General features: G+C 54.5%; 1 protein-coding gene across 1 annotated transcript; it reads left to right on the plus strand.

Annotated features, from left to right (window-relative positions):
• Window positions 1-6,311: 6,311 nt before the first annotated feature.
• Window positions 6,312-16,151, plus strand: REN (renin; the record flags this gene model as incomplete). The annotated part of the gene is made up of 9 exons (XM_081299150.1): window positions 6,312-6,409; window positions 9,194-9,344; window positions 9,899-10,022; window positions 10,727-10,845; window positions 11,782-11,978; window positions 14,104-14,223; window positions 14,591-14,735; window positions 15,004-15,102; window positions 15,990-16,151. 9 exons carry the CDS (start codon window positions 6,312-6,314, stop codon window positions 16,149-16,151), a joined length of 1,215 nt encoding a protein of 404 aa, XP_081155276.1.
• Window positions 16,152-17,500: the final 1,349 nt, after the last annotated feature.

The raw sequence follows: 17,500 nt of genomic DNA on the forward strand, positions 1-17,500 counted from the left end.
GACCCAGACTTTCCCCGGCTGTCCCCTACACCCCCCCAGCTATGCTTTTGCTGGGACACTCAGCTCACAGTGTCCCCCATCCCTCCAAAAGAACCACTCCCCCCCTGCACTCAGCCCAACCCTCACCCACACTCCATGAGCTGCTCTCTGCCACACCCTTCTCTGGCAAAGACACCCTCCAGGTTTTTTGACACCAGATCTCCAGGGCCAGTTGGGAAAAAGCAGTTTCTCCTGTCGCTAGCCGGGTCCTGGATGCACCTTGTGTCCCCAGGGCTGCCCTGTGACCAGGCTCTCCCCCCAAGCCCCGACTCCTCTTGCCAAACTTCTCCTCCATCCAGGCCTCTGCAGCTCCCAAGACCCAGATGACCTTCTTTGGTTTCCCTGGGTCACTGCTTGAACAGGCCTCAGGTTAGGATCACCCCAACCCTATGGCTGAATTCCCGCCCATCCAAGGTCCCCACAATAAACAGCTAAGGACGTCTGGTCCTCTCCTCCCAACTCCAGCCCGGCTCCAAGGTTCTCCTGCCCAGCTCCAACGCCTGCCTTCCTGGGAGCTCTGAGTCACCCTTCCGTCCATCCGTCCTCCCACACCAGGCCGCCCTGGATGCTCATTAAGCCCCACTGCTCATTAAGGTCCCAGCTGCTCAGCTCTGCTGAGCTCGGGGCTCCCCACTGATTGAAAAATTCCTCCGAGGAGCCAGCTGGGGTCCTCCAGGGACAGACGTGGAGCAAAGCGTGATATGAGGAGGACAGGTAGCACACAGACGCGTCACGGGCATTCTTCTTCTCTCCTCTCCTGCTTCTCCATTTTCTTTTTTAGAAACAGAAGCATGATGAGCCCAGAGATGCCCAGCTCCCAACACTGAACACACGGAATCCAATTTCTATATCGCTCTATTTTTTTGTTGGTGAAGGAGTTGTACTGGAGATTAAATCCAGCAGCGCTTTACCACTGGGGCACATCCCTAGCCCTTTCTATTTTTTATTTGGGGACCAGGTCTCATTAAGTTGCTGAGGGGTTTGCTAAACTGCTGAGGCTAGCCTTGAACTTGTGGTCCTCCTGCCTCAGCCTCCAGAATCGCTGGAATTACAGGCATGAGCCAGTGAACCCGGCATCAATCTCTAACTCTTCCTACCTTTCTCTGAGCAGAGGCCATGGTAAGAGTTTCCCACTAAATACCGATGGCCAGGAAGAAATCCAGGCCTGGGCCAGGCTTGGTGACACCCACCTGTAATCCCAGCAGCTCAGGAAGTTGAGGCAGAAGGAACATGAGTTCAAAGCCAGCCTCAGCAAAAGCGAGGTGCTAAGCAACTCAGTGAGACCCTGTCTCTAAATAAAATACAAAATAGGGCTGGGGATGTGGCTCAGTGGTTGAGTGCCCCTGAGTTCAATCCCTGGTACCCAAATAAATAAATAAATAAATCCAGGCCTGTTTCAAATTGGACATAAATTGGACTTTATGTTACCTAACCTTTCCTCCCTCTACTCTTGACCTCCCAAGGTTACCCCCAACATCCCAACTCCCTTGGAGTCATTTATCGCAGAGGAGGGTGGGAGTTGGGGCCCCGGATAGAGCACCCCTCAGCACCACTCATCTCCTGAGATTCCCGATTCCACTCTTTGCGCTGGCTGTGAAATCCAAGCAAGATGTGAGGATCTGGCTCAGACTGGATTTATGCTTCCTCTGACTGGTTCTCATGAACTGCTCTGCCCCCCTGGCAGAGGGCAGGAGCCATAAAACCGTCTCCTCTGCCCCTACTCGCTCCAATCCCTGACCCTGACCTCCAGGTGACGCAGCCTGGGCCCAGAGAGGGCATCCTGGGGACAATTCTGTGAGAATAACCGGACCCCTGGGCCAAGAGAGCCTGGGAGATGACCTGATAAGGGACCTGCACACTTTCCTTTCTGTCCCACGATGCAGGACACCGGAAGGCGGAAGTCAGAGGGAAGGAGAACCTTCTGGACTATCTCACCCCACCCCAGCAGAAATGGCAGAGGAACAGGGTGGGCGGCCGGGCAGAGAGGGAACCCCCAGAGCTGGGGGGCCCTGGGGCAGCCGGCCCTCTTCCCTGCCACCGGGAGTTCCCTGGCAGCTGAATGCCAGCCTCAGCGTGACTGTCCAGGGTCTCGGGCACACACATGCTGGGCAGCTGACAGCACTTCCTTAGAAGGGAACTGAAGCCAAGTGCTCCTCCCGCCACAGCCCAAGGACGCAGTTCTGCATCAGTCTGGCTCAGCTCCTCTTAGAAAGTCCTTCAAGGGCTTCCGGTCACCCTGGGCCTTCTCTCCTCCAGAGTCCTCCACTCACCTTCAGTTCTCCCCCTCCCTGCTCACTGCCTCCAGACCCCGGGCAGTGCTTCTTGATGGGGGTGCCCATGTCAGTGGGGTCCCCTCCGTCAGGTGCTGAGCTGGGGTTGAGCCCAGGAGAAGCTGTGGGCCTCTTGCTTCTTAGACATGGATTCCTAGCCTGTCCTGCTCCCTGCAGCTCCACCATCCACCCAGCCTCTATGTGAGGGGGCAGAGTTACTGTTTCTCACCTCTGTCTCCTGGCAAGGTCACTCACGCTTCTCATTCACACCTATGTGCACTTCTGGGGGTCGGGGGTAAGTGTGATCCTGGTGGAGGAAGGGGATGATGAAGGTGTGAATCTGTCTGGAGGAAGGGGATGATGAAGGTGTGAATCTGTCGGGTCCACATCCCTTCCCCTGTTCTGGCCCCAGCTCAGCGCCCCTCTCTTTGGAATCCTACACTCTTCCAGCCACCCCTGATGCTCACAGCCACAGAGAGAGGGTTTCAAGGTGAAGCCATCAGCTGGTTCTTCCCCAATCCTTCTGTAGCCTCAGCGTTCTCATCTTAAATTGGGGACTAGCCCTGGCCACTTCATGGGGTTGCTAAGGGACCAATAGGCATCAATATTCAAAGTGCACAGCACATTGTAGGTGCTCAATAAAGGAGGCTGGTGGGACTGGTGTCCTGAGCAGTCCTGGGGCTGACCCCCAGCTCCCCAGGGCACTTCCCTCTTATTTGTTCCCTCCTTGCCCCTATTCCCTGTCCTCTAGGGCTTGGGAGAGGAGAGAAAGAAAGAGGGAGGGTGGGTAGTCAGTCACCCTCACTGGTCACAACCACGATGGAAAGATGGCCTCAGTCTTTTTTGGGGGGAGGGGATGGGGGAGCCTCTATCTTAAGCCAGTCTCCTGAGCTTCGTGACAGACCCTCCACCAGCAGGGAGTCTCACGGTGGGACCGGGGAGAGCCAGGAGCAGGACACAGGCATCATGGATCGCGGCACCCATGAGGATATGGTGCGGGAGCTGCGGGCCCCACCCTGCCACTGACTGTGACTTGTCCGGGCTCCTGTTTCCCCCTGTTGCTGGGTATCATGCACCCGCTTCCCAGGCCGACGTGGACGCTGGGAGGTGACCCTCCTCCTTCCATCACAGGCTGTTTGGCCGGGTCCTTCCTGGATCTGCAGGTCCTGCCCCGTCATCTACCAAAGACTTTGGCTCCTGATTTACAGACCTCCGCAGCCGGTGCCCTCTGCGATCCTCCCGATGACATCACCAACCACGCAGACGGTGACCCAGCTGTACCCTGGCCTCTCAGCTCCTCGGGTGCCCCACCCCCACCTCCCCACCTCCTCCTCACAGCCCAGCTTTGTGGGTCCGCTCTGGTCACCACCCACCCTCTCTTCTCTCCCGCCATGGTCCTTGGCTTCCTCCCAGCCCAGCTTCCCGTCCTTCTGTAGCCACCCCATACCCACAGCCTCTCCATGACATTTTGCTCAGACCCTAGATCCCTCTGACCCTCATCTCTGACCACGCAACCCTGGGGGATGCCAGCCATGCCCTTTCTCTGAATCTGTTCCAAGCCACCGAGCGCTAGGGTGGTGGCACAGGAATCAGAATAGGGCAGACTGGCTTCCTGTGGAATCCTGGTCTCCACACGTCTTGGTCTCCTGCAGAACCTCCGGGTTCCCGAGGTCACTTCTTCCCATTTTCTGTGATAACTTCCAACCTTCTTCACGCCTACAAACCCACTCCCACCCCCGGCTCTCAGTAGAGGGCTTTGCTTGTCCAAGAAGCTACCAGCCATCAGGCAGGAAGTCCCTTAGCTCCCAGATAAACTCCCCCCCCCACCCCATTCCGCTGGAGGGGGTGCCCACCCCGGCTTCCCCACCCTGGGAACCTCCGGACAGTGATCTCCCTGTGCAGATCAGCCCTTCCTCTCCACGGAGTCCGCCTCCCTCCTATCATGAGAGAGAGAAGCCCCTCATTTGGTCCTCATTCCCCTCTAGCTGTCACCCCCTGTCCTTTCCTTACAACCCAACTTCTCAAAACAGTGTGGCAGCCCACGCCTGTGATCCCAGCAGCTCTGGAGGCTGAGGCAGAAGGATCATGAGTTCAAAGCGAGCCTCAGCAATTTAGGGAGGCCCTAAGCAACTCAGTGAGACCCTGTCTCTGAATAATATACAAAGTAGGGCTGGGTTAAGCGCCCCTGGTTTCAATCCCGATACAGAAAATAAGTAAATAAATAAAAATAGCTGTTTTGTTCTGCTTTGCCTGCACTGTTTTCCTCCTCTTTCTGTCACCTTTTGTCACTCCAGGCTCTATTATCAGGCTTACTGAATATTTGCTAATGAATGAAACAGGATTAAAAGTGCACTCGAGGCCCCAAGAGCTGCTTCATCAATGTTCATTCAATCTGACAAGTGTTCCCGCCTTTGGGGGATTCTCAAAATGTCTTCCCCATCCCCAAATAATTCCCCCACTGCCAATCAAGGTTGAAAATTTACCGCCAGGGCCTATCATTCAGGAGGCTGTTATCTCTGAGCAACAGAAATTAGTTCAACTCTTTTCTGCCCCCAGACAGTGTAAAGAACTGTCCCCCAAAGGCTCAGGATTTGAAATGCCTGGGGCCCACCAGCATCCTCTGCATGGCACATATGTGGAAACAAAGACCAGAGAGAGGAAGGCAGGGTCCTGAGGTCACCCAGCGAGCTCATGATAGAGTGAAGTCTAGAACCCAGGTCCCTGAGAACTAGCTCAGGATTCTTTGCTGCCTCTGGCAATTCACTTGTTTAATGAATATTAAGCCACACTACGGGCAAGAGGGAGAGGATACTATGTATTTTGGGGGGTGCGAGTTAACAGGGATTGGACTAGGGTGCTCGACCACTGAGCCACATCTCCAGCCCTATTTTGCAGTCTCGCTGAGTTGCTTGGTGCCTCACTGTTGCTGAGGCTGGTTTTGAACTTGCGATCCTCTTGCCTCAGCCTCCTGAGCTATTGGGATTATAGGTGTGCGCCACGGTGCCTGGCTGAGAGGATACATATGTAAAACAAGAAAGAAAGAAACAAACAAAAAATAGCTACAGGACAGAGGAGGTTTTGCTCCAGAGAAGGGCCTGATGGTGCCTCAGAGCCCCAGCAGGAAGCGTCACTCCAGGTGGAGTCGGGGCCTGCTTGGTGGAAGAGGTGGTGATGTTTGAAACAGGCCTTGAGAAATGATCACGGAGAAGTCAGGAGAGGACGCGGTAGCACTCACCCTGGGACTCCGGCAGGGGTGTGTTGGGGAGCTCCCAGACTACTGGCAAAGCCACAGGGACAAAGCAGGGAGACAGAGTGAGGGCCAAAAGGAAGGCAGAGCCCAGCAGGAGGAGCAGGAGGAGCTGAAAGACCAGCGCGCCCCACAGTCTTCTGTAGAAGCCTCCCCAGGCCTTGAGAGCCGCCCTTCTCTCCCTCCATCACCGGGTCCATGGAGAATGCACACCCAGCTCCCTGCCGCCATGTGAGACCACGCTCTGCTTCTTCCACTCAGGAACAAGTCAGGAAGGTTCCCCGCGTTCCACATGGGAACCTGGGAGGTAGCCTGGGAGGAGCCAGGGGCAAAGCCAAGGCTAATACATAGGACGTAGCTGGGGTCAGGTGGGGGCCAGAAACCCAGGCTCCATGGCGGTCCAGGCCCGGACTTTGTCCTTGATGACTGCTGCAGCCCCTCATCAGTCTCTGTCCACTCTGGGGTCTCAAGGCCACGCCAGACAGAAGGCTGCTGGCGTCACTGGGACAGAGCTGCTTTCCCACAGCCCCTTCCTCCAGCCCCTCTGCTCTGCCTCTGAGACCTGGTCACCTTTCACCCACCTAGCTTGGTCCCACGGGTGGGATTTATGACTGGCTGCCCTGCCGTCTGTCCCTAGGTAATAAATCAGGGCAGAGCAGGAGCAAAACCCTCTCAAGTGCACAGTGTATAAAAGAAGGGCTCAGGAGCCACAGGCTTCTGTGGATCCCAGAGAGAGCCCAAGACTGAGCGGAAGCATGGACGGACGGAGCAGAATGCCCCGCTGGGGACTCTTGCTGGTACTCTGGGGCTCCTGCACCTTTGGTCTCCCTGCAGACACATCCTCCTTCCGACGGTAACCTGGGAAGAGAGGGGGTGGCAGGGGTGAGCTCTCAGATACATGGGGTCACCCAGTGTTCATGACCAGCCAGTCAGGGAGGTATGGTACTGTTCAGAGAGGTGAAGTGACTTGCCAAAAGTCACACAGCCAATAAGCGACACTGCTCAGGCCTGGAGATCATCTCTCTTAATCTCTTCCTAGAGCTTTTGATTCCTGCCCAGAGCTCCTTGCTTGGCACTGTGGGGAACTCGAGATGATTAAGACATGTCCTTCCCCCCAAGTAGCTCACAGTCTAATTATTAAGAAGTGTGTGGGTAGTTAAGTCTATCGAGTAGAGTTGGTTTTAATTCTGCTCCCCTAGAAGAACATCTTAGCTCTGAAACCATGGGCAGGTTAACCTCTCCGAGTCTCAGTATACTGTTTTTAAAAACAAGGATGAAAACAGAACCTGCTTCCTAGGGCTGCTTTGAAGATTTAATGAGATAATGCATGTAAGGCTATGAGCGTCTTGCTGTGCCCACGGTAAGAACCCAGATGCTGTTAATAACACACGGCGGATTATCACCAACCTTAAGAGAACGGCTTCCTGCAGCCCCGAGCACGCAGAGAAAGCCCTGACATCCATTTGGTGCCAGGCCCCACAAGTCCCTAAGACTGGAGAAGTGGGAGGCAGAGCCAGAGGCCTCATAGAGAAGCAGGCGGCAGATGAGGCCTACAGGGGGGTCTTGAAGGGCGCAGGCAGGGCTTAAGAGCAGCAGTCGTTGCTCAGCCTATACAAGGCCTAGTATTTAACAGGAGCTCTTCACGTGTCCCCTCCCAAATGATGTCCCCACAGCTCACCATTTCCATTTTACAGATGAAGACTCTGAGGCTCAGGCTCAGCACACACTCCATCTTTGCTTCCAAAGCCTCTCTCAAACTTCTCTAGGGCTCTCAGCTGCTGGGTTGGGGTGTGGGGTAAGAGGATGGATGTGTCCCAGCAGCCCCACCCCAGGATACAGGTAGAGGGATGTAAAAGCATGGAACAAGAAGAAGGGAATCAGGCAAGGGGTGAGAGGGAGGCAAATCTGGGGACAGCCATAAGATTACTTTGCCACCTGTTCCATGCACAGCCCCATGCAAGTCCCTGAGTTAGCTGGAGCCATTAGGCCCATTTATGTGGAGGAGCTAATGGGGATTCAGAAGACGCCCAGAGAGGTTAGATAATGCTCAGAGTCACACAGCTAGCAAGGGGATCCAAGAATGTCCCCACAACCACAGTGTCTTCACCACCATGAGCACCACCCCCATGGGCCCTGTGGTGTGCTGGCTGGAAGGACCCAGGGAAATGGAGCAGGAGCCTGTGTGGGTTGGAGTCCTTGGGGCAAGCTGCCAGGTGGGGATGCACATGGGGCCTCTAAGGATTACAGAAGTTGAGTTGGGAGCCTGGAGAAGGAAGGGATTTTCTGAAAGAGAAATGGCAACAAAGTAAAGGTCCAACTTAGAGACTCTCTGCAGCTAACACGGGAAATGCACCTTCTTTGGAGTCAAACTTCCATTTTCCCATCTGTAAAATGGGACCAAGAAAAACACCCATCACCTGAGAGGGCTAAGGATCAAGTAAAATCAAATGTGATAGGCATGTAGCTCATTTCAGCTACAGTATTACCTAGATAGGCATGAAAGTGTTCACATTCATGGGCAAAATGAGGGGAGGGTCAATAGTGGGCTTGGAGTGTGGGGAGGGATGGAGAGGGCAAGTACAGAGGGACTCACAGCCCAGAAGAAAAAGGGCCTCTCCATCTGTCTGGGAAAGCCACTTAAGTTGGGCTTCAATTCTGGGACTCCTTGGCCACCAGCTAGAGACATCTTCCTCAGGTTCCAGCAGAAAGCCTTCCCGTGGGAGCCCAGGGGACCCTGTATGGGAAAGAGGGCCAGACACAAGCTTGGAATCCCTACTCTACCATTTGGGAGCTACTACCACCCCCAGAACCTTCCCTGTCTGTCAAACAGTAGGGCCAGTTTGCCAAGTTGTTGAGAGGTTTGCTTGGGCATGTGTGCGCTATGGCTGGCACTGCCCCAAGCAATTCAGGGTGCTTAGAATTCTCTTCTTAATTCCACCTGCCAAAGGTGATTGGAAGGTATCTGTACAAGAAGTCCAGGGTCTGGAACTTAGGCCCAAGACACATCTTGCCAAGGGCAAGGTACACTGCCATCTGGAGATACTGGCCGGTCCTTGCCCAACCCAGTTCAATGGGTCCACTCCATCACAGCCCAGGCTTCATGCCTGTCCCCAGGGGTCTTGGAGTCCCCTCCCCACTCCTCATCCCCCCACCCTGACCCTTCAGTCGGCTATGTGCATCTGCTGCCACCTACAGGCCACACATGGCACTGCATCTCCCATCCAGCATAGGGCTGTGGGAGTGTGGCCCCCAGCCTCCATCCACTAGAGGGGACCTCAGTGTGTTTCCTATTTCTCCGCCTGCTGGAGTTCCTTAAAGGCAGTGATGGTCTTTACATCCACCCAGTGCAGTGAGGCACAGAGTAGGTGTTCAACACAGGATGGATGGATGGATGGATGGAGGAAAAACAGCCTTGTCTAATAAAAATCAAACATCAAGAGGAAGTTAGTTGAAGGTGACTTAATACCAATTCAGGTGACTCAGAGGCCTGTACATCCTCCTTCAGAAGCCCTAGGCCCAAAAATGAGTTTTGGGTGCTTGGGCTATGGTCAGCATACAGGTACTAAAAGTCGGTGCCCAGGACTCTCCCATCACTGTGGCGGAGTACAGGGCTCTTCTATTTCCTTCTTCCACTCAGGATCTTCCTCAAGAAAATGCCCTCCGTTCGGGACAGCCTGAAGGACCGAGGCGTGGATATGGCCAGGCTCAGTGCCGAGTGGGGCCAGTTCACCAGGAGGCTCTCCTTCAGCAACAGCACCTCACCAGTGGTCCTCACCAACTACCTGGACGTGAGTGCCTGGCCCTGCGGCTCGCTGTCTGCCCGTCTCCTTTCTTTCTTGGACTTACTGCATTTTGGTTGTTGCCAGCACCGTTCTCCCCAGGCTCTGCTTGAGAACCACAGAACACTCCAGAAAAACCCCATTTTATATCTAGAAAGCCTGAGGTGCAGAGAGCAGGAAAGAACCCAGAGGCAGTGTTAGGTTGGAATCAATCCAGGTCTCAAGCCAGGCACCCCTGTTAGGGGGATGTGGGAGGAGTGTGCAGCTGGGCCTCACGGCCTGTCTCCATGCAGCCCGATGGCTCCGGCTCTGGTGCCTTCTTGGGGTTTGATTCTTTTTCACTGTTCTTATTATGCTTCCTTGTCTTGTTGAAACCTCCATCTCCTGAGATGTCAGGGGACAGTGCCAAGCACCCCCACAGTGCCTGCAGGACAATGGAAACCCAGAGAGGCTGTAGGATCTGCATCATCTTCCCCTGAGAGCCAAGAATGGAAACAGGCAAGACCCCAAGCCCCAGGGGTCCCTGGGCCCCTCCAGCACCCTCTTTCCTTTTACCCCCACAGACCCAGTACTACGGTGAGATCGGCATCGGCACACCACCACAGACCTTCAAAGTCATCTTTGACACGGGTTCAGCCAACCTCTGGGTACCCTCCACCAAGTGCAGCCCCCTCTACACTGCCTGTGGTGAGACATGGCCCCACGGCGCTTGCCCCCAACCTCCCTCCCTGCCACCCTCGGGTAGTCCTACCCCACCCCAGCCAAGTCCATCCTGCTACCAATCAGCTCCTTCCTCTCTGCCCCTGAGCCTAGTGACCCTGACAGGAAGGAAGGTGACTCCCACTTCCCTGATATGACCACCGAGTTCAAATAGCCAGCTCCGGGAGCCACCTGACTACCCAGAAGGCCATTCATTCTCCAGTCTCCCTGAGACTGAGACAGGGCCAAGTTCGTTCCCTCCCTCCCTCCCTCCCTTCCTTTCTTCTCACCTGGATGTGTGTGCACACGAACCTGTGAGTGTAGGAGATTGAACCCAGGGCCTCACACACACTAGGTGACAGGACCAAATTCTCAAACCTGTCCCAGGCCCGTGGGGTCCTCCACTAAGTTTTACTTACTCCAGGCCCAGAATTTTCTCTGGCATTATCAGAGTGGGCAATTCCTTTACAATGCTTCATTGGAGACAAAAGTCTCAAAGATGTGAGCGTGGAACCAGGCCCAAGGAACAGCCCTTGATGCATGAAGCACACATTCCGAGGCCCAGCCTCAGGGCCACCCCATCCCCACACCTAACTCCTCAGCCACATGAGCTGTGCCCATAACCCGCCCTGCCTCCAAGCCCTTTGCCTGGGCGGCTCTTGCGCAGGCCTGAGTCTGTGTCCCTCCACCAGAGATTCACAGCCTCTATGATGCCTCAGAATCCTCCAGCTACTTGGAGAATGGGACGGAATTCACCATCCACTATGGATCAGGGAAGGTCAAAGGCTTCCTAAGCCAGGACGTAGTGACTGTAAGTGAGGCTGCCCCTGGCCATCTGACCACCTACCCTCCTGTCCCCAGGCCCCTGCTGCCCCTCTAGGCTACACTGGGGGCAGCTACACTCAGCCCACCTCAGAGCCTGGGGAGCTGATGATCCCTGTTGCTTCTAGCTGGAGCTGCAAAGAAGCACAAGCGTGGTGGAGCAACCCAGGCTACCTGCCACCCTTGGGTGATGGATGGGGGCATTTGCATCTAATTTGCATGTAGGGCTTGTCCTAGCTCCAAAGCCTCCAGCCAAGGAACCTGCCTGAGGTCACCAGCTCTGACTGGACTCTGAACCAGGCCCTGGATTAAAAACCAGGATATTGTTGACATTGGGGTCAGGCTTAGATCTAGGGTCCACCACAGCTGAGGTTAGAGTCTGGGGTTTGGTGTCAGGGCAGGATTCCTTTTACATTGGGCTGGTGTCTGACCCCTTCCCATTCTGGAGTTTCTTAGCCCCTACTGTGGGGAGGGGTACCCATGGAACCTCAGAGGAAATCTGTGAGCCCCTTTTTCCTCTCCTTGTCTGTGAAATTGGGGTGAAAGAAATCCTGTGCTGAAGACATCCTTAGCCTGCGATGGCAGTGGGGACTGAGGCCCAGGCCTGTGGGCCTGAAAGCAGGGCATGGGGAGGGGTTGTGACATTCTTGGTCTCTCTTCTATCATTGCCTGGAAGGATCACCTTCACAGCCCATGCCCTAGCAGCCACAGGCCACCTCAGCTCTCTCTGAACCCCACAGCACAAGTTTGTTGAAGGAGAGGCCAAGTGTGTGTGTGTGTATGGGGGTATTGATGAAACAATTTTACCCCAAATGGCTGTACCCCGGAGAAGGTGTGTCCCTGGGGCTCCCAGTGTGGAAGCTCAGATCACACCCCAGTTGGCGTGAGCGGTGGGCTTGGTCTCCTCTGGTTCTTCTTCCCACAGGTGGGCGGAATCACAGTGACACAGACATTTGGAGAGGTCACAGAGCTGCCCTTGATACCCTTCATGCTGGCCAAGTTTGATGGGGTTCTGGGCATGGGCTTCCCTGCACAGGCTGTCGGGGGTATCACCCCTGTCTTTGACCACATCCTCTCCCAGAGGGTTCTGAAAGAAGACGTCTTCTCTGTCTACTACAGCAGGTGGGCTCCTGACTCCAGGACCAAGGGCAGAGGAGGGAGGAGCAGAAGGAGCTGGGGAGTAGGAGAGTCTGGGCCAGGATTTTTGTGCTGGTGGTTAGATGGTCAATCAGTACCCAGCGCTGCACTAGCTAGTATGGAGGCCACTACTGAAATATAAATGAATTAAAATTAAGTAAACAACAGCATGAAGTTCCTTGGTTGAACTAGCCACCTTTCCAGTGCTCAGCAGCCACAGTGGATGGTGGCTACCATATTGGATAGTGCAGTGTAGAACAGTTCCATCGTGGCAGAATGTTCTAATGGATAGTGCTGCTTTGGAACAAGAGGATATCGGGTAGGGATTACTGCAGGCTGGAGATGCTGCCTCTGAGGATGATGGCTCCTCCCACACAGACAGCCAACTTCAGTCCTGTATCAGCTTCTGAATTCATTTGCTCACTCATTGATCCAATCAATGCTATGCACCACACACTGTGGTGGGCTCAGCCAGGACAGTGAACATGGCAGACGAGCTTGTGGTTTAACAGGGAAGAAGAAAGGCCACAGTGTGATGGGCACCCAGGGCTATGCTGCTGAAAACCACGGTGCTTCTCAATTCTAGGCTGAGCGACATGTTGTGCTCAGCTCCCGAGTAGGGCTGTGATTTGCTTCAAGCTGCTGGGTTTAGAAAGATGGTCTGAGCTGGAAACAGAAAGGTCGTATGGGTAAGAGCATGAATTGGAGGGGAGGAGCAGAGTCCAGACTGATCTCAGAGGTAAGAGGATTCTCTGGTTGGTGACAGGAAGGGAGGTATTGAGAAAAGGCCACGATTGGTGGCTCTGCAGTCAGGGGCAATCTTGGGAAGAGCCCTTTTAGAGGAAGAAGGGGGAAAGGCCTGAGGGCAAGAGTTAAGGGGTGGAGGTGGGTGTCAGGAAGTGGAGGTCACAGAACGTAGGTTGCTCTGGGAAATTCAGCAAGGAAGGGGGTGTGGGATGAGATCCAGAGAGAAGCAGGGACGGGAGGTGGGTGTTTTTAAATGCTAGAGGATCCTCCAGCAATGCTTGTGGGAGGAGGAAGAAGCCAATGGAAAGCAAGAGATTGAAAATGTGAAAAGGCGATAAATGTGGGTACACAAGCCAGGGCTGCGGAAGGGATAAGGGTCCGACGGTCGGGAAGAAGGCCGACTTTGCTGAGCAGAGGTCTTTCCCTTACCTGGGGCTGGGAAGAAGGGGACATGCAGAGAGAAGCTGAGGCGCGAGGCGAGGGCAGGAGGGAACTTGCCACTGCTGCATGCACACACATCCAGAAGGAGGAAAAACACAGAAATCGACACTCACACGAAAGAAAACGTGCACACATCTACAAATTCTAGAAAAGCACACCACATACACACGCACGCTCTGGAAACCAGCTCCTTGAGCCCTTGGAGGCCTTGCGCAGCATGGAGGAGAGGAAGGCAAGGGAAGTCAGCTCCCCACCAGGAATCAGGAGCCCTGGCTCCTGCCCTGTCTACTTAAGGCCCAGGTGACTTCAGGCAAGTGACTTTGTTGGGGTGACTCCATTGCCTGAAGGGTAAAAAAGAACATGCCTAATCCACCTTGCCAAACTGCAGGACTGGTGAGGTTCCCCTGAAATAATGAAGCTCCCCCTTCCCTCCCCCTCCCCCACCTCCCCCACCTCCCCTGCAGAAATTCCAAGTAAGGAGATGAAACTCCCACATGGCCCTGTACTCCCTGAGCACCCCCAATCCCACATGAGCTCTGCACCAAAGCTCTCCTCAGCAAGCCTGGACCCACCAGGTGCCAGTCTCTGCCCCTCCATCCCACTCTCTCCACACCCCTGCCCGCCCCGCCCCCGGGGCCTCCCCAGAGCCCACCCACATTTCTGCTTCACCTAAGGGAAGGGGTTGCCTTGTGCCTGTTTCTTTTCTATGACTTCTCTGGGGATTTTTTTCTTGGAGGGGGGTGTACAACTGGACTACCCTTGAAAAACCTCTGGTTGGGTTTGGGAAGGGGCCAGAAAGGGGGAAGCACCCCGTTCTTCATGCTTCTTAGAGACAGCTCCAGCCCTGCCATCTGCCCCTCCTTGTTCCCTCGCCCAACTCCCCCTTGTCGCTGAATCTCAGATCTGCTGGTCTCTCCTTTAGGGACTCCCACCTGCTAGGGGGAGAGCTCGTGCTGGGGGGCAGTGACCCCCAGTATTACCAAGGGAACTTCCACTACGTGAGCATCAGCAAGACTGGCTCCTGGCAGATCACGATGAAGGGGTCAGGAGTCCTTCCCTTCTCCACTCTACAAAATGGGGTTGGGCTGGGTGGGGACAGGGCAGGGTTACCATCCTGCCCTCTCTGCAAATAAGGGATGGCCACCCACTGCTCTCTGCCTGCTTTGTGCAGGATGAAGAAGACAGATTTGAGGAGTAGGGTGGGGGAGGCGCCTAGGCAGGGCTGAGGAGTCACTAGGCCCTGTGCTGGGGCGGGGGGCACCTTCCCTCGTCCACTCAGGCCTCACCCCTCCTCCAGTGCATCACCAGACCAACAGCATGGCCTCCTGTTACCATCCTCACTCAGAAAAGATAAGCGGCCTGGGGGTGCCCTTCAGCCTTCTGCTTGTCTGACTGTGGCCTCCCTGCAGGGTGTCTATAGGGTCTGTCACCTTGCTGTGTGAGGAGGGCTGCATGGCAGTGGTGGACACCGGTGCATCCTACATCTCGGGTCCCACCAGCTCCCTGCGGCTGGTCATGGAGGCCCTGGGGGCCAAGGAGCAGAGCACAGATGAAGTAAGACGCTAAGGAGTGGGGTCCCAGGGTGGGGGAGCACCCTCTTGGACCAAGTCCCCAAATTACCCCAGGCAACATTAGGTCCCAAATGAGGCCATTTCAGGCCTTCTCCTTGTCACCTCTCACTCTCTCTACATGAGGCTAGTCCCTCCTGGAGGCAGGGCCAGCATAATACTCTCCAACAGAGGGGTCAGGTCACAAGTGGGGCTCGTGGTTTGCTGAGAGTTCCCACGCTCAAAAGGGCTCCCTTGACCCCTTTCCTCCCCAGTATGTCGTGAACTGCAACCAGGTGCCCACCCTCCCTGACATCTCCTTCCACCTGGGAGGCAGGGCCTACACGCTCACTAGTGCCGACTATGTGTTACAGGTGAGGCGCAGGGAGGAAGGGTGGGCAGGGACCCTTGCAGGGGGATAAGTCGCAATGCATAGATTACATGCTAGGTCATGGTTTCCAAAATTGGCTGCTCATGTCACCTGCAGAGCCTTTAAAAATCCCAGTACCCAGGCCCCACCCCACACCTGTGAACCCAGAACATCTAGGAGTGGCACCTGGGCAGTGTGGTTTCAAAGCTCTCCAGGGAATTCCAGGGTGGAGCCACATTTGTGAATCACTGTCTTTGGTTTGTCCCTCTAGCACCATCCATTTTCTCATCAAATGTTCCTGATAATCATATATATATTTATATTTATATTTATATTTGCAGGGATTGAACCTGGGGCACTTAAACACCGAAGAACACCCCCAACTCTATTTAGAGATAGTCTTGATGAGTCTGGGTTTTTTGTTGTTGTTGTTGTTGTTGTTTTGGTACTGGTGATTGAACTCAGAGGTACTTGACCACTAGCCACATCCCCAGCCCTATTTTGTATTTTATTTAGAGACAGGGTCTCACTGAGTTGCTTAGGGCCTCACTTTTGCTGAGGCTGGCTTTGAACTTGCGATCCTTCTGCCTCAGCCTCCTAAGCCGCTGGGATTATAGATGTGTGCTTCTTATGCTTAGAGAAATCACACATCTAGGGTCAGAAGCTAAAGCCAGACCGTGAGTGCTTGAATGCAGCTCAGTGCCTGGTGGGTTGCCTGCCTGGCTCTAGCACAGGGCCCTGGTGCAATCCATGCAGAGTTCAGATGGCCAAGATGTGATGAAGGCCCAAGGTGAATGGGGGAGGGAAGGTAGAATGTTACTGAGACAGATGAAGGGCCAAGGGAGTCTGGTTTTTGCTGAGCAGTACAACAACCCTCCTGCTTCCTGCCAGGACCCCTACAGTAGTGAGGACCTGTGCACATTGGCCCTCCATGGCCTGGACATCCCACCGCCCACTGGGCCCATCTGGGCCTTAGGTGCCAGCTTCATCCGAAAGTTCTACACAGAGTTTGATCGGCATAATAATCGTATTGGCTTTGCATTGGCCCGCTGAGCCCTCCGCTGCCTGGGGAAACCCCGACTTCAGCCGGAGTCCCTCTGCCTTGGCCTCTACGCTCATGTGGGGACACTGGATGTGGAGCTCCTGCTAGATGCTTGCCCTGCCCCCTGCACCAGCCCTTCCCTGCTCTGAGAATAAAGACTTCATGTTCATGATCCATAGCATCTGGATTTACTTGCTTTTGGAACAGAGAGGGGAAGTTGCATGGTCGTGTGTGAATAGGAATGTGACAAAGACCAAACAAATTCCAATTCACCCCGTTGCACAGGTCCCTGCATGCAGAGATGATGCCATCTGTTTGTTGTCAACAGGGCTTGGTGGAGTTTGTTTACACAACCTTGGGTGGAAGTATTTAGGAGAGTCAACCCTAGTCCCTTCCAGTCCCTCAGGGATCAAGGCTAATGCTGCCGCAGAAGCTGTGGGCCAGAAAGATGCCCCTAGGGCACGGAGCCCTCTCCAAGCCCAGACTCTGTGCTCCACACGCTGGGAAACTCCCTTCACCTGCTTCTGCTCCTCTGCAGACCCTGCCCCACCCAGTGTGGCCATTTACACAGGCAGTCTAAGGCACCATCCTCCAACAATGCAGACCAGCAAAGATCCAGCCAGTACCCCCTCTTCATATGTGGGGAAACAGGTGCACTGAATGGAAAGCATTTGCCCAAGATCACTCAGGAAAGAATCAGGTAATGAAGAATTAAGCCTGGAACCCAGTTTGTCAGGCTCAGGTCCTGAAGGTTTTCCACCTGATCCTGCACAGCTGGAACTGTCGCAGGTAGGAGGAGCTCACGTGTAGGGTCACGTGTAGGCGCATAGATGCTTACACTGCTATCCTCCGTTGCGTCACACAACTAAACGGGTCAAGGTCATTCCAAGTGAACTTGGGGAATAAATAAAGACACAGACACAGAAAGTACCTTTTTTTTTTTTGATTCAGTGACCACTCCTCAGCCGCAGGCAAGAAAGGGGAGAATAGCACAGCACATGCTGAACCCTTTTATTGGGGAGAAGCCATTCAAATGAGGCAAGAGGTCAGGTTTCAGGGGGTTGAGTCTAGCTTCCTGATGTCTTGCTGTCAGAAGGTTGACTGACATCTAGGAAGACCGCGCCCATCTCCTGTGCTGTGTGGGGATCATAGGCAGAGCCAGCAAAAAGATGCATAAGTTGCCCACTCAATGCTCATAGTTCACACACACACACACACACACACAGCCCATGGCTGGCTTGCCACATCTCCACATTCTCATTGCTCAAGGCTAAGGGATGCTGGGTTCCTATGTGGCAGCTCCCAACAATCCTCCATCTCATGGACTTGAGACTCCTTAGGCAGAGTCTCTTCTCACACT

The sequence above is a fragment of the Spermophilus citellus genome, assembly GCF_964194105.1.
Source record: "Spermophilus citellus genome assembly, chromosome: 6".
Taxonomy (NCBI): Eukaryota; Metazoa; Chordata; class Mammalia; order Rodentia; family Sciuridae; genus Spermophilus; species Spermophilus citellus.